General features: G+C 37.2%; 2 protein-coding genes across 3 annotated transcripts; one reads left to right on the top strand and one right to left on the bottom strand.

Annotated features, from left to right (window-relative positions):
* Positions 300-12,884, top strand: LOC18588018. Its single transcript, XM_007012155.2, has 22 exons — positions 300-1,270; positions 2,356-2,471; positions 2,900-3,108; positions 3,497-3,616; positions 4,235-4,363; positions 4,460-4,585; positions 5,307-5,362; positions 5,455-5,554; positions 5,640-5,757; positions 5,952-6,161; positions 6,610-6,946; positions 7,815-7,908; positions 8,318-8,426; positions 8,578-8,849; positions 9,045-9,172; positions 9,294-9,528; positions 10,227-10,415; positions 10,518-10,807; positions 11,104-11,317; positions 11,411-11,653; positions 12,224-12,315; positions 12,410-12,884. The coding sequence occupies exons 1-22, from the start codon at positions 447-449 to the stop codon at positions 12,555-12,557; spliced, it is 4,359 nt and encodes a 1,452-aa protein (XP_007012217.2). The 5' UTR covers positions 300-446; the 3' UTR covers positions 12,558-12,884.
* Positions 13,642-15,668, bottom strand: LOC18588017 (glutamyl-tRNA(Gln) amidotransferase subunit C, chloroplastic/mitochondrial). Of its 2 annotated transcripts, XM_018127155.1 has the most exons (6): positions 15,410-15,668; positions 15,274-15,314; positions 14,868-14,923; positions 14,357-14,408; positions 14,226-14,259; positions 13,642-13,889 (listed from the first exon to the last, which is right to left on the bottom strand). In XM_018127155.1, the coding sequence occupies exons 1-6, from the start codon at positions 15,605-15,607 to the stop codon at positions 13,848-13,850; spliced, it is 423 nt and encodes a 140-aa protein (XP_017982644.1). In that variant the 5' UTR covers positions 15,608-15,668; the 3' UTR covers positions 13,642-13,847. The 2 variants fall into 2 exon arrangements, with proteins under 2 accessions (XP_017982644.1, XP_007012216.2); XM_007012154.2 differs by lacking the exon at positions 13,642-13,889 and having other exon boundaries at positions 13,978-14,259; positions 15,410-15,667.

Below are 15,788 nucleotides of genomic sequence, written 5' to 3'. Positions count from 1 at the left end.
CCATTTTAGACTGGCTTTAAAACTGAAAAAACCTACTGTAACCAATCAAGATTCGAGAAACAATCAGGCTCACGTAAGCTTTAACATTTTTTAGTCTTCTCCTCATCTTCACCCCAATAAAGCGCTCTCTCTCTCTCTCTCATCTGTTACTTCCTCTCTCTTCTTCCCCCTCTGTGAAAAGCGCACTTTCTCTCTCTCTACAAAGCCTTTTTTGTTGCAGAGAGTCAGAGAGGAAAACCATTTCTAGGGTTTTCCATTTTTCTTTTATATTTCATAAAATTTTGACACAAACAGTTATATACAAAATATTTGTAAAATTGCGTCTATTATTTCTTTGTTTTTCATGGTGGTTTCAACGGTTGTTGTTCCTGTATGTTCCCGAATCAACGAATTTACTCCGGCACCGAATCTTAACCCTCCATTCTAATGACTTTCACCAGCAGTGAATGGCTCGATTTCATTCTCGGTTTCTCCATTTCTTCTCATTCGTCTTCTACACCACCCTCATCTCTCTTTCCTCTTTGGCCCTCGAATCGGATTTTTTGGTAATTGATTCGGATTCGGAAGCTCTTTTGTTCCATCAAGACTACTCTCCGCCAGCACCTCCTCCGCCGCCTCCTCACGCCCCATCGGTATCTTGCACTGAAGATCTCGGCGGGGTAGGTTCCCTGGATTCCACGTGTAAGATTGTGGCCGATGTGAACCTCACTCGTGACGTGTACATAGAAGGGAAGGGTAATTTTTACATCCTCCCCGGAGTTAGATTCCATTGCCCCTCAGCGGGATGTTCCCTAACCCTAAACATCAGCGGAAACTTCTCTTTAGGGGAAAATTCTACTATAGTTACTGGTACTTTCGAGCTCGCGGCTTATAACTCTAGTTTTTCCAATGGCTCCGCCGTGAACACTACGGGATGGGCCGGGGACCCACCGCCTCAGACGAGTGGGACCCCTCAGGGAGTGGAGGGAGCGGGCGGAGGTCATGGGGGCCGCGGTGCGTGTTGCTTGGTGGAGGATGGGAAGTTGCCGGAGGATGTCTGGGGCGGAGATGCTTATTCGTGGTCATCATTGCAGGAGCCTTGGAGTTATGGGAGTAAGGGAGGGACGACAAGTAAGGAGGTGGATTATGGAGGGGGAGGTGGTGGCCGGGTGAAAATGGAGATTAAAGGGTTGTTGGAGGTGAATGGGAGCTTGTTGTCTGATGGGGGTGATGGAGGGAGCAAAGGAGGTGGTGGATCAGGTGGTAGCATCTATATTAAAGCTCATAAAATGTAATGTTTCTCTCTTGATTACTCTGTTTTTTTGAGTTTGTTTAGTGTTGCTTTGGTTTATTTAGATTTCACAGTTGGATGGTTGTTTGGTAATTGAAAAACAGATAACCAAGTAGTGGGAATTAGATACTTAAGTGTCCTTGTATATGTGTCCCTGCTATTTAAGAGTAAGCATTGAATTTTCTTTGTGTTAGACTCTTTGTCTTAGAGAGGATTATAAGAGCATAAAATAGTTTGTAAATGAGAGCTTTCAAAGCATAAGGCTATGGAACAGTAGTGATGAAAGTTCATTTGGGCTGGCATTGGCTGTTGTGATGATGAATTTAAATCCTTTGATGAAGCCTCTTAAAGCTCTAATATTGCTCCTAGCATGCATACTAACGAGTGAAGGATATTGATGATGAATTCAAATTATTTGGTGAAGCCTCTTAAAGCTCTAATATTGCTCCTAGCATGCATACTAACTAGAGTGAAGAATATTGATGAAACAAACCCTCAAGTCCGCTTGTATTTGCTTGTGAGGAAAGTTTTGGTTCACCGGACATGCTGCATGCTATTTATTGCAAGCATTTAATGATTGTGGATATATTTTGCGGATTTGTAAAATGCACCTTTAATCAAGTTAATTTGGAGAGCTCGGAGCTTCCTCCATTAGCAATTAGCCTTTTATGTAATCATTGGGCCACATAAGTTGACACCTGGGATAGCTGACTTTGGATATGGCTGGGTGCTAGGTGATTTAAATTGTTTTAAGCCCTATTTGTTAGTAGCAGGAATAGGATCTGTGTCTCTTATCATTTGTGCTCCATTTAGGTCATGCCTGATGTTTCTATTTTAGTTTTATTAACAAAAAAAAAAAAAATAGAACAAGGTTATGGAAGCTGATGATCCTATCTTATGTATGTGTAGTACTGGCCAATTCTGATGCTTCAAGTGTCTGCAATTCTGGATATAATTTTCTTTGTCTTTGTTTTGAATAACCTGACTCTTTTGGATAAATACGTATGGGTTTAATGTCATTATATAGTTACATGGATATAATTAGGGTGTTAGTGTCATTGTATCTGTTGTTCTGTGAAGAGCAGGACTGGAAGTGGCAGGATAAGTGCTTGTGGAGGTAATGGTTTTGCCGGTGGGGGTGGTGGAAGAGTTTCAGTTGATGTTTTCAGTAGGCATGATGAACCAAAAATTTATGTACATGGTAAGACTTTTCATGTTTTTTGCCATTCTTATGATGGAAGAAGATCAGTAATTATTAAGATTAAGAAATTAAAGCTATTTTTATAATATTTTTATGAATACTTGTTGACTTTTGATTTGCTAAAAGAAGGGACTCATGAATGATGAATAAAATTGGCTAGCTTATTGAAGTGCGGTCTAAAGCAGTTTTTGACGATTATAGTATTTTGCACTCTAAGGATGCCTTTTGATGGTGAAATAAACGAATAGTTCACATGATGAATGAACTATATTGGATGATAGGAAGCTTGGAAAATGACTGTTTTTTTTAGAGCTTTTCACATATTCCAATTTCATTATTCAATTTTTTTTCTATTTTTTGTTGTTTACTGCTTGCAGTTAGTACATTCATGGTAACTGCTTGGTAATTAATTGATTATTATCTTGCAGGAGGAATTAGTCATGGCTGCCCTGATAATGCTGGTGCTGCTGGAACCTTTTATGATGCTGTGCCCCGGAGCCTTACTGTTAACAATCATAATATGTCAACAGATACAGAAACTCTTCTTCTAGAGTTTCCTTATCAGCCACTTTGGACTAATGTCTATATTCGAAATCATGCCAGGGCAACTGTTCCGCTGCTTTGGAGTCGTGTCCAGGTTTGAGAATTTGAAGTTTTAATTTTGTAACAAAGATACCAAAAAATGTTAACAGGCTTGAGAGTTTGAATTTTTAATATTTGTGACAAAGATACTTAAAATGTTGATATCTTCCAAAACTCATGATCTTTGCCAGCTTTTAGTTCTCATTTGATACTTCAAAGTGGCTTTTTGGGCTTTATTTTCTTTTTAAGGCATCTGAGTTATTAGTAAATTCAGTTTACTTACCTTTAATATATGAAGTTCTCTCTAATTTTTTTCCATGTTTTGGAGTTGCCATATTGTATCATTTTTTTGCATTGCATATTTGATAATTGTGCTTTGTAAAGTTTCAGGTGATATAGGTTTCACATTAGGAATCTAATTCTATTGTTTGTTCCTTTTATAGGTGCAAGGACAGATAAGTCTACTATGCAGTGGGGTGTTGAGCTTTGGGCTAGCACATTATGCTTCATCAGAATTTGAATTGTTGGCAGAAGAACTGTTAATGAGTGATTCTGTACTAAAGGTGACTGATGCATTTTCTTGGGAACTTGAATACGTGATGAAGTATGTAAATTTTTGCACAAATTGGTGTTTTATAGGTTCTTATTTTGAGGTCTTCTCAAATGCATATTTGGTGGCTGTAAAAGCTCTATGCTTTGAGCGAGATCTCTGTTTCTCGTATTCATTTTTGTCTCATTTTATGAGACAATATTCTCCACATTTGCTATCAGTTGTCTTCCAAAGTCTTCTTTGTTGTTATATTGTTAAGTTGATAACTAGATTACACAACAGAATACCCTTCCTGAAATAGCTGATTTTTTTTTTAATAGAAGTTTTAACTATCTGTTGTATCGATTTCAAGCTATGTATTTCCACTTCATTTGCACTTTTTATGTTGTTAACATGTCTTTCTAAGTTCTGATATATCCTCATAGCAGCGAGATGATTCCAGAGCATATATGTTTCAGCTGTGTCAGCTGCTCTCTATTCATTTCCGCTTCAGCTGACCATTTCTGTATCTGCTGTGTCAGCTGCTAGCTATTCATTCTGTTTCAGCTGATCATTTGTCTCGTTTTTCTTCCTTTCCTATTTATTATATGCTTCTGATATACTTTCTGATCCCCCTGTTTGACAACGTCAGGTCTATGGGGCTTTACGCATGACTGTGAAAATATTCTTGATGTGGAATTCCGAAATGCTTATAGATGGGGGTGAAGATGCGACTGTTGCAACTTCATGGCTCGAGGCTAGTAATTTAGTTGTTCTCAAGGTGCTTAACCTGCTGCATCTTTGTATTTCTTTCGCATGTTTCTCAGGATGTAATTATTCTTGACAATTCCCCCTTCCCTCTCTTATTCATACCCAGGAATCATCAGTCATACATTCAAATGCGAATCTGGGAGTACATGGTCAAGGTTTATTGAATTTATCAGGACCAGGAGATAAGATTCAAGCACAACGACTGGTCCTATCACTATTTTACAGTATTCATGTAAGCAACTATTATTATATTAATTGATTGGTTGTTTTCTGTTCACGGTTTATACATTTTGTTGGTTTGTAAATTCTGATATTATATGATTAAATAAAAGTAATTTAAGTTTGCTGAGGACATTTAGGTTTGGAAGCTGAGGTATGTGACTGGTTACATTTCAACGGTTGAGTTACAGTTCTGAATAATAAAAATGCTTCTAAAGTTATTTAATAGTAATTCATTAAGTTTTACTACTCCGTCTAAACTTGCATTTTAATTTTGATCCATTCATTTGTCTGAAGTTTTTGTAAGGACGATGATTTATTTGTACTTTCACTGTCATATATAATGTTAAACATGGTATATTTTTCTTATAGAAGCCTTTTCTGGATTAAAGTGCAAGTTTGGTTGTTTTGCTTATATTGGAGGGGAAAACAATGCAAATCTTGTGTAATTCTAGCTCTTTTGTTGATTTTCGTAGCTTCCATATTCATGTATGTATTTCGATGCTGGTGTATTACACTTCTTTGGCCACTATAAAATCATCATGATAGTTAATAGAAAAGCACGTGATTTGGTGTGGCTCATGGACATGACCACATGTATGGTATAGATATTTGGGAATTCCATTCACCAATTGTGATGAATCTTTGCCATGGGATTTATATACTTTATGCTGGGAGATTCATGGTGGCTGTCCTACATGATTAATGAATTAATTATATTTGTTTGTGTGAAGGTTGGACCTGGATCTGTTTTACGTGGTCCCCTAGAGAATGCATCATCTGATGCTGTGTAAGTTTTGGTTTTGGTTGTATCACCCTTGGATTGAAGGCTTGTACTCGTCTTATTATATGTCTCACTATTCCTCTTTTTGTGTTGGGCAGCACGCCAAAGCTTTATTGTGAGCTCCAAGATTGCCCCATTGAACTACTTCATCCTCCTGAAGATTGCAATGTGAATTCGTCTCTGGCTTTTACTCTTCAGGTGTTTATTCTATACAGTTGTGCAGTAATGAAGTGAAAAATATGCTCGCTTTTGCTTATTTAACTGTTCCATTATTATTTTTTAGATATGCCGAGTTGAGGATATCACTGTTGAAGGTCTTATTAAGGGATCTGTCGTTCATTTCCATCGGGCAAGAACAATATCTGTACAGTCTTCTGGAATAATCAGTGCATCTGGAATGGGTATGTTCTCCATTGCGGTTTAGGTTTTATTTTCTTTAACCCTCTTTCTCTCTCTATACACACAGTCATGTGCATACACATAGAAACACATCCATGCACACAAATTGATACCTCCATAAAGATAGTCTTGTATACCTTTTTATCATCTTTTATCTGTGTCATATTTGGATGGACTTCTTTTTATTCTTGTACAGGATGCACAGGTGGCGTGGGTAAAGGAAATTTTTTAGACAATGGTATTGGCAGTGGTGGTGGCCATGGTGGTAAAGGGGGGCTTGGATGTTATAATGGAAGTTATGTTGAGGGTGGTATTTCATATGGGAATTCAGAGTTGCCCTGTGAACTTGGTAGTGGAAGTGGAAACGAGAGCTCATCTGATTCAGCTGCTGGAGGTGGTGTTATAGGTAATGCTTTTGGGTCAATTTTTTTTGTGCACATATATTTGGCTCTTTTTTGCATTTAAATACCTGAAGATGGAGATAGGCAAGTCTTAGCAAGGTTAGTTTGAGTGCTATTTTATACCATCCTGTCTGTTTCCTCTGAAAATGGCTGTAAGATGGTTAAATTTTATTATTAATCATGTAGGGCAGCTATAACTTTAGTGCAATCTGATTGGTTGATTTGAAGTCACTGCCGTATTACCTCTTTCATCTTGTTCCTGGGATTGAAGTATCCTAATTGTTTTAGCCTATAAATTTACATTAGGTAATCTGGTTTAAGGTTTAGTTATCTAATTCTATGTAAAAATGAGGGGGCAATGTTTGAGTTGCTGTATTGTCTTAGACTCTTAATGAACAGCTATCGCTTTAAGTTTATTTAGTCATATTTTCATGAGATGTTATGTCTGAACAGTGATGGGTTCTGTGGAACATCCACTGTCAAGTTTGTCTGTTGAGGGTGCTTTGAGGGCTGATGGAGAAAGTTTTGAAGAAACTGTCTGGCAACAAGAGTATTCTGTTTCTAATGATTCAAGCATAGCTCCCGGGGGTGGCTCTGGTGGTACTGTCCTTCTGTTTCTGCACACATTGACTCTTGGCGAATCTGCTCTTCTTTCAAGTGTTGGAGGATATGGTAGTCCCAAAGGGGGTGGTGGTGGAGGAGGGGGAAGGATTCATTTTCATTGGTCAGACATTCCCACTGGAGATGTGTACCAGCCAATTGCTAGTGTGAAGGGAAGCATCTATGCTAGGTTTGTTTCCAATGTAATTTCTTTTTCTGAATGCTAAGTTATTGATGGACCTACACATTTGATAACTTTTCTAGGTCCATGATATATTGGGGCAATCGATGCTCCAGGTGGTATATGTCCACAAAATGATATTGTATGGTAACTGCTAGTAAGCTTTTCATCCCAAAATTTGTCTCATTCTCTGACTATTACTTAGCTTCTTCTGTTTTGATAGATTGAGGGCATTAGTGAATATGAAATAATCAGAAGTATGCTTATTTTTTAACCATGAACTGTCGAGTCCCAAACATTTTATGTTGAGAATGTTTTATAGATCTGGTAGCAATACTATGGTTTTATATGGAGTAGCTTTTATGCAATTCATAGAGCAAGTTGTATCATTTCATGAAGTCATTGCTATTCTTTGCTTTTGATTGTTTGAGAATATTCTAGATTGAAGCCTTAAACTGCAAATATGATTGATAAGTGTTGCTTTTGGGACTATATTGTGGTGGTAGACTTAAACTGCTATGCTGTAATGCCTAGATCTTATCTCAGTGCCGCAAATCAAGTGTTGAAGCTGTCAAGTGTGATTTTACTTTGGCACTTTGGTTGCATTAGTGAGTAGCTGATTCGTATCTTATGTCATTGCTTTGAAGGATTACACTGGAACTATATCTTGATGAACTGTTTAGTAAAGATGTATATAACAGGTTATGTGTTACAAGTGCAGTCACTGCTTGCCAAAAGGGCTTTTTAGTTTGTAGTTACCTTTAACAAGGAACTTTGTCTTTGCCTTCTAGTTTATACTTGTAAATACTTGTCTCTGATGCTCATTTATGGAGTTTAGCCTATTGGTATCCTGGTGATTTTGTGATTATTGGTACAGAGGAGGATTTGGTGGAGGCGAGAGTGGAGGTGGAGAAAATGGAACTGTGACTGGTAAAGCTTGTCCAAAGGGACTTTATGGGACATTTTGTATGGTAAGTTTGCAATTTTATGGCCTTCTTAAAAATTTCAGATTCTTAACATGGAGATGGGTACTGGAGGCTATACTTTTAATTGAAGCATCTGGAAATTTAAAATTTATTCAATAATCAAATTAACATGAATTCTGTCATTGAAATGCTCATATGTTTAAAGTTAAAGGGGAAAAAAAATTCTATTCAATCCAATAATGCAGTTGAATTTATGGGGGCAGTTTAATATAATAAATGAATTTGGTACTTGTCTAATTAATGTAATGTTATCCTCCAAATTGGTTGGAGCAAGTCTATCTCGCATCTCTTTCTATAAGTTTGTAGAGATCCTTTTGTTGTCTTCTTTTGAACCAATACAAATTGTTTATTACTTTCAGCTGTTGAAGTTTGTTAACTATTTCTGTTTCTCCAGGAATGTCCTGTTGGTACTTACAAGAATGTTAGTGGCTCTGATAGCTCTCTCTGTCATCCTTGCCCTGCTTCAGAGCTTCCCCACCGTGCCATTTATATTGCTGTTCGAGGTACATTTGAATGTGTATGAAGTAGATTATTTGATGAGATTCAAATGGCATACTGCTCTTATACTGCAGTTTTTTGTATTTTTTTTTCCTGAAGGGTAGTTTTTTTCTTTATTTTTAGTAAATTAATTTTCAAAACCTCCTTTATTCACAGGTGGTATTGCTGAAACCCCTTGTCCTTATGAGTGCATTTCAGACAGATATCATATGCCACAATGTTATACAGCCCTCGAAGAGTTAATTTACACATTTGGGGGACCTTGGTTATTTTGTCTTCTACTTGTGGGTCTTCTCATCCTCTTAGCACTGGTGCTTAGTGTTGCACGAATGAAATTTGTTGGGGTTGATGAATTACCAGGCCCAGCTCCCACTCAGCATGGCTCTCAGATAGATCATTCTTTCCCATTCCTGGAGTCATTGAATGAGGTTGTTTATAGTTCTTGTTTTGGTTCTCTTTATGATGTCAAAGAACTCCTGGCTTTCTGTGCTGATATTTGTATTGTTGATGATATATTTTTCCCCATGCTAAGTTATCAATTCTCTTGTTATTTTTGCCCACCGTTGCCTTTGGTTAACTTCAATTGAACCGTTTTTTCTCCTTTTTTTTTTTATCCTTTTCAGGTATTGGAAACCAATAGAGTTGAGGAGTCACGGAGTCACGTGCACAGAATGTATTTCATGGGTCCTAATACTTTCAGTGAACCTTGGCATCTGCCCCACACTCCTCCTGAAGAAATAAAAGAGATTGTGTGAGTATTGCTATTTTTTCTGTTGAATTGCTTCTCATACACTTGTGCTGTACGCTGGATTTGATTAATAGTTAATTTATCAGAATTGTTAGACATTGACTTGAGTTCCTTGACCTGGCAGATATGAGGGTGCATTCAACACATTTGTGGATGAGATTAATTCAATAGCTGCTTACCAGTGGTGGGAGGGTGCAATTTACACCATTCTTTCTATTCTTGTGTATCCCCTTGCTTGGTCATGGCAGCAGTACCGCCGGAGAATGAAATTACAACGATTACGTGAGTTTGTTCGATCAGAATATGATCATGCTTGCTTACGTTCTTGCCGTTCGCGGGCTCTCTATGAGGGGCTTAAGGTCTCTATTTACTTCTATTCTTGGTTTAATTTGTTCTCTATTATGGCATCATTTTACGTGGTTTACATCTTGTAGCTGGTCTATGTTCATCTTTGCTTCTGCTTTTCTCATCATTGTCTTTGCCAGACATCATCATCTTTGGAAAACCAACTATGTAGACATATCAGAGATGGATGCTGTTTATGCCTGAACTCATTCTAGTTTGAGTGTTGAACAGAGTCAGAGTCACTGAAATAAAGTTTGTCTATATATTCTTCCAAACTTATCTTATTTACCATCCTGAAATTCTCATCAATTCTGGAGGCTTTTAGTTTTCTGTACAGTTTGTTTTATAAACGTGTTTAAGTAATAACAAGAAGTTTTTTCTCAATTAAAAAGAAACCAAATTAAAGGACTGATTTAATGGCTCCTATAGTACATGGTTAGATGGGTACTATATTTTTGGAGGTAAAATGGTTACTCTATACCCTAAGTGCTAAATCAGTTGACTTACTGCTATATCTGGCATTATAGTTGCTTTTGAGTCAATGAACACTAAAGAAAAGAACAGATGAAAAGGATTTACAGTGTCAACTTTTTGGGATTTACACATTAATTTCTAAGATTTGAACAGTTTTTGATCTATGATACAAGTGCTGCTAAAGCATAATTCTCGCATGTACCTTTAAACTTGAAATTTTGGTATTTGATCACTGTAGGTATCTGCTACTTCTGATTTAATGCTGGCTTATGTGGACTTCTTCCTTGGTGGAGATGAAAAGAGAACAGACCTTCCACCTGGCCTCCCTCAAAGGTTTCCTATGTCTATAATTTTTGGAGGTGATGGAAGTTATATGGCTCCATTTTCCCTCCAAAATGATAACATTCTTACCAGTCTTATGAGTCAGGTTAGTTCTCATATTTTAGGTATGTACATTGGTGAAAGGCATGGGTTTATCTTCCAAATTTTAGCTATTATGAAGTTCTTTTTATTGTTATACCTCTTACAGTTGGTGCAACCAACTACTTGGTATCGACTGGTGGCTGGTTTGAATGCACAATTGCGCTTGGTTCGTCGTGGACGGTTAAGAGTAACATTTCGATCTGTCCTCCAATGGCTTCAAACGCATGCTAATCCTGCTTTGAGAGTCCATGGTGTACGCATTGATCTTGCCTGGTTTCAGGCTACACCTGGTGGTTATCGCCAATATGGACTTTTGGTGTATTCTATTGAAGAGGAAAACGAGCCTATATCATTGGGAAATACTGATGGAGGAATCAGAACCGAGCTTCTTTCACGGTAATGTTTGTGTGTGTGTGTGTGTGGCATGTTGGCATATCTCGAGCAGATGCTTGGTTTATTATAGAAATATATCCCTGCACAAGAATAGGATGACCTGTGGGGCGTATTTTACAGAACCCCGAGGAACTAAAGTTAACAAGTAATTTTGCTTGTATTATATGATAGAAAGAAATTCAAATTTCTGAGTTTCATATATGTGTATATACATGTGTGTGTGTGTTTGCATATGATGGAATTGTTTGATGCCTAATTATATGTAATTTAACTTGGTTGCTTTCTTATTTGCTTCATAGTATGAAGACCACATACCGGCAAAATCAATCTGGTTATCGAAGAGAAGATGCACTTTTAACCCAAGGTCATCGAAGCAGTGAAGGTTTTGCAAGGCGGAAGAGGAGTTACAGAGGGCTTATAGATACTAACAGCTTACAAATGCTTGAAGAGAAGAGAGATATGTTTTACCTTCTCTCTTTCATAGTCCATAATACTAAACCTGTTGGTCACCAGGTAGCTCACATGAAATAAGGAGTTATATTTTTTTTACTTGTAAATTATTTACAAATCTATATCATTCACTTATCACCTTGTTTTATGTTGCAGGATCTTGTTGGCATAGTCATATCAATGCTACTTTTAGGAGATTTTAGCTTAGTGTTGCTTACTTTCCTCCAGTTGTATTCAATATCATTGGTGGATGTCTTTCTGGTTTTGTTTATTTTACCTCTTGGCATTATTCTTTCGTTTCCTGCTGGCATAAATGCTTTATTCAGTCACGGTCCAAGGCGTTCTGCAGGTCTCGCACGTTTCTATGCTTTGTGGAATATAACATCCTTGATTAATGTGGTAAGTTCCTGTACTTTTTAATCTCTATTTCACTAGATAAACATGCTTTTTTTCCTTTTGTCGTAGTTTTCTACAATCCCTATAATAATGAATTTCTATTTCTTTGGATTTTATTAATTGCTGAGGTCAACAATTAAGCAGACCTAATATTATCATTTAAATTGTCCTTGGTAGGAGTGAAAGAGTTTGGGCAGTATAGAGGTAAATGGAATTTCTGGGTACAAATGAAATGTTGGTAGGCTAGAAGAAAGGGGTCTGGGGAAGGGGAGATACAAGAAAGTATATAGGGAAGACATAAGTTACAAAAAGGGTTGATACTGGTGAATCTTAATAGCATTTATTCACCCCATCTTAGTAATGGAAAAAAAAAAAAAGAACTTCCCCCCATCCCCCATTTCTCTCTCTCCTATGAATATTAGATGGCAAGATGAATTAATCTTCTAACTTCCCAACTTTATCTTTTTACCCTAATATCCTTTGTATTCTTAGCTGCTCCAAGTATTTGAAAGTAGTAACCTGCCTTTTGTTTGAATCAAAACCTGTGGTAATCATCATCTCATCCTTTGCCAGGGTGTTGCATTTCTTTGTGGATATATTCACTATAAAAGTCAGTCATCATCAAGTAAACAGATCCCGAACATTCAGCCATTGAATATTAACATGTAAGTTAATGTATTAGGTGCAAAGGAAATTTAACTGTGACACCATTCTTGCTTAACATTGGTGTGTATCTCCTTGGTTTGGTTTTGGATGCAGAGATGAAAGTGAATGGTGGATTTTTCCAGCTGGACTGGTTTTGTGTAAACTTTTCCAATCACAACTTATAAATTGGCATGTTGCGAATCTAGAGATTCAAGACCGCTCATTGTATAGTAATGATTTTGAGCTATTTTGGCAGTCATGACCATCATCATGTCAAAGAGATACTTACACATTAACAAGGTTCTTTTGTTCACTTTTATACTGCTCTAGTTTTTGTATGTAATTTGAGGGGAACAACTGAGTTCTTGACACATAAGTAGAAATAGAAACAAAGGAGAAAAAAAAAAAGAAAAACCAAGAGATAGAGTGAGAGGGGCATTCATTCATGTAAGCTCTCACGTTATTCCTTTAATTTTGGGAGTTCCAATGTAAATAAAGAATTGGAGTACACTAATGCTTTAGAGAATTCATTTGTATATCTCTTCGGTGCTAAGTTTGTCATATCAATCTACCTTGTGAAGCTTCTTTATGGATCCGGGCATTATTGCTGGTTATAATACTATCTGATGAGATGCCAGCCAAACCATGCCCTGCATGGTGCATGCAATCCTTATGAAGTTGACTAGCTAATACGTTTTAAAGATTTAGCTTGGATCCTGAGGTGAACTCTCTCCTGATCTTCAATATGTTTATATAATTTTCTTACTGAAACGACAGGTCTGAATTTCGAAAGTGCCCTTCCAGGAATGTTCATAAATGTATCATCCATATTGAACTTTTTCAACCAAGGAAGATACTCTTATGGCAAATATTCACTTGATATGGTTCTGTTACTTAAGCTAGATAAAACCACCGGGTAAGACCTTGTGCCACGGTTAAAGTGTCTAGCCACCCATTGTAACACTGACATACCAGATTAAGAGTCGGTAAAACTAAAACTGTAACTAAACTGGGAGGTAGTATCAGATACAAGGAACATGTCCGCCAAACCTGAAAATAAGGAAAAACAAGAACTGGCAAAAGGCTACAAGCATTTGTTGAAGCTAATACCTTTCTCGAGATGACTGATTAAGGCATCATATTCAACAGTTTGTTTATTAATGAAAAAGTCTAGGAAAATGCTTGTCGTGTCAAGGGCTTTAGGAACACTCCAATGAGAAAAGGCGTAAAGACATTGGTTACTAGACGAGCAAGTTTCCTTCGTCATGGCAGCCACTCTTCCCTTATAATCGAGATTTCTATGTGCATGAATGGTTCCACTAAGTTCTGCCTATACATACTCAGAATTTAACTGATCAAAGTGAACAAAAAGCATAATCTTTCAGAGAAAAGTGTGTAGGGAATGCGTATCAGTTCATTGACAAACAATACAAAGAGGGATATCAGTGGGGAATTCATCTCCTCCAAAGCTTATAAATGAGAATTTGAGGCCACCTACGTACATGAAATTCTTTGGGTACTAAAGAGAGAATAATGTGGTACCCAAACAGTCTTACTCCTTGTTCAATACTTTAGGAACTTTGATATATGGCTCCTTCGTCATGGCAGCCACTCTTCCCTTATAATCGAGATTTCTATATGCATGAATGGTTCCACTAAGTTCTGCCTATACATACTCAGAATTTAACTGATCAAAGTGAACAAAAAGCATAATCTTTCAGAGAAAAGTGTGTAGGGAATGCGTATCAGTTCATTGACAAACAATACAAAGAGGGATATCAGTGGGGAATTCATCTCCTCCAAAGCTTATAAATGAGAATTTGAGGCCACTTACGTACATGAAATTCTTTGGGTACTAAAGAGAGAATAATGTGGTACCCAAACAGTCTTACTCCTTGTTCAATACTTTAGGAACTTTGATATATGGCTCCTTGTAGCTTGGAACAGACGCTATCAGTGCTTCCCTGTTGAGAAACATATTTAAAGTCAAAACACTCAGAATATAACCTAGTGTAATGTTGAACTCAGGAACTACAGTGCATCAAACTATTTTCATCTCACTTATTCTCAAATGTTTCAGGGACATCTTCACGCAAATTATCACCTTCAGTGTCTGCAAATAAAACATAGCATTGACAAAAACTTGTTAAGAGGGTAATATCTAGTTACAGAACAGGAATGGTACTACGCATTGGTCAAATACACCAACAGTATTCCTACTAGTTTCTCCCTTTGTTAAGATATGCAACTATAATTAGCATTTTCTTTTTGTTGGGCTGCCCTCTTAACAATACAACACCATTGTTTAGAGTTTGACACTGAACTACAATTTGGCCTAATAAAGAATCCCGCCTACCAAACCTTTGAACTTGGAAAACTCAAATGGACAAACCAACTGTTTAAAAACTACCCTTCATTGATATGCTAGAAAACGCCTCAATTACATTATCTCAATTTTGATGCAACGCCATATTTTACTTCTGCTACAAACACATATCGCAAATGTATAGCACAATTGCACCAGTAACTAACAACAAGGAAATACCAATTTATATGAATGAGTTCTAAGTACCAGCTCTAAAAGCCGGCTCGACACTGTCAAGATCAACAGCTTGAAGTTGCCCAAACCTGCAATAGAGAACCCAAAAACCAAACAGAAAATTTACCTGTTACTTTTACCGTTTTCAAGTTGTAATATTATTAGAATAACATCCACTCACTAATAAAATGGAAATTATAATCATTAATTAAAGTACATTCTTCTACATACATCGAGCATAAATGCATAATCAATACAATATTTCTTAAAAACTTATCTTTATAAGAATCATGGGATAGCCTGACATATAATGGCAGCTAAAACCCCCAATAAAAACCAAAACCCGGCCCCCATTTTGTTGAGACATCTCCAAATTATTATCAATATTAACTGATTTGAATTCAATTTGGTTCTGAACTATCCTTTATGAGAAGATTACCAGTCTATCACTTGTCGAATTTTGGGAGCAAATTCTTCAACCTGAAACCAAACAAAAGAAAGAGTTGAAGATATCAAGTTAAACAATAAAGAAACGAGTAAGCGAAATAAAAATGGAGGAAAGTAGTGAACGAAACCTCATTTGGGGCGAGTGAAATACGAGCTGTTTCGGCCAGACGACGCACATCCGGTGGCTGCAAAGACGACCTCGTTTTCGTGGATAACTTCCGGATTGTGGGACTACTCTTAACAAGATAAAAGGGTTTTGAAGAAGAAGAAGCAAAGCTGCTTTTAAACTTGAAGTTGGTGAGCATCAGCAAAGCTCTGCTCCCCATTTTTTGTTGTCGTCCTTGGGTTTATGGATTAGCAAGTGACCCCTGCACTACTTTGCTCCGTTATCGACCGGTTAATACGACGTCGAAGTGGAAAAGGAAATTGTTTCTTACCCAGCCTGAGCCCGAAGGGAAATCACAGTACGAGGCCCGCAAATGCTTTTGTTAATTTGGGCTATATGCA

The sequence above is a fragment of the Theobroma cacao genome, chromosome 9 (genome assembly GCF_000208745.1).
Source record: "Theobroma cacao cultivar B97-61/B2 chromosome 9, Criollo_cocoa_genome_V2, whole genome shotgun sequence".
NCBI lineage: Eukaryota > Viridiplantae > Streptophyta > Magnoliopsida > Malvales > Malvaceae > Theobroma > Theobroma cacao.
The sequence above is the reverse complement of the archived record's forward strand: the minus strand, read 5'-3'. Positions and strand labels throughout refer to the sequence as shown.

Excerpts from the sequence above, each read along its gene's own strand:
- LOC18588018 (XM_007012155.2), top strand. The coding sequence starts at position 447 with ATGGCTCGATTTCATTCTCGGTTTCTCCATTTCTTCTCATTCGTCTTC. Across the intron at positions 7,909-8,317 it reads TTTATGGGACATTTTGTATG|GAATGTCCTGTTGGTACTTA; the intron begins GTAAGTTTGCAA and ends CTGTTTCTCCAG. Across the intron at positions 9,529-10,226 it reads CTCTCTATGAGGGGCTTAAG|GTATCTGCTACTTCTGATTT; the intron begins GTCTCTATTTAC and ends TGATCACTGTAG.
- LOC18588017 (XM_018127155.1), bottom strand. The coding sequence starts at position 15,607 with ATGGGGAGCAGAGCTTTGCTGATGCTCACCAACTTCAAGTTTAAAAGC. Across the intron at positions 14,409-14,867 it reads CGAGCCGGCTTTTAGAGCTG|ACACTGAAGGTGATAATTTG; the intron begins GTACTTAGAACT and ends TTTTATTTGCAG. Across the intron at positions 13,890-14,225 it reads CGTCTGTTCCAAGCTACAAG|GAGCCATATATCAAAGTTCC; the intron begins GAGCCATATATC and ends GCCATGACGAAG.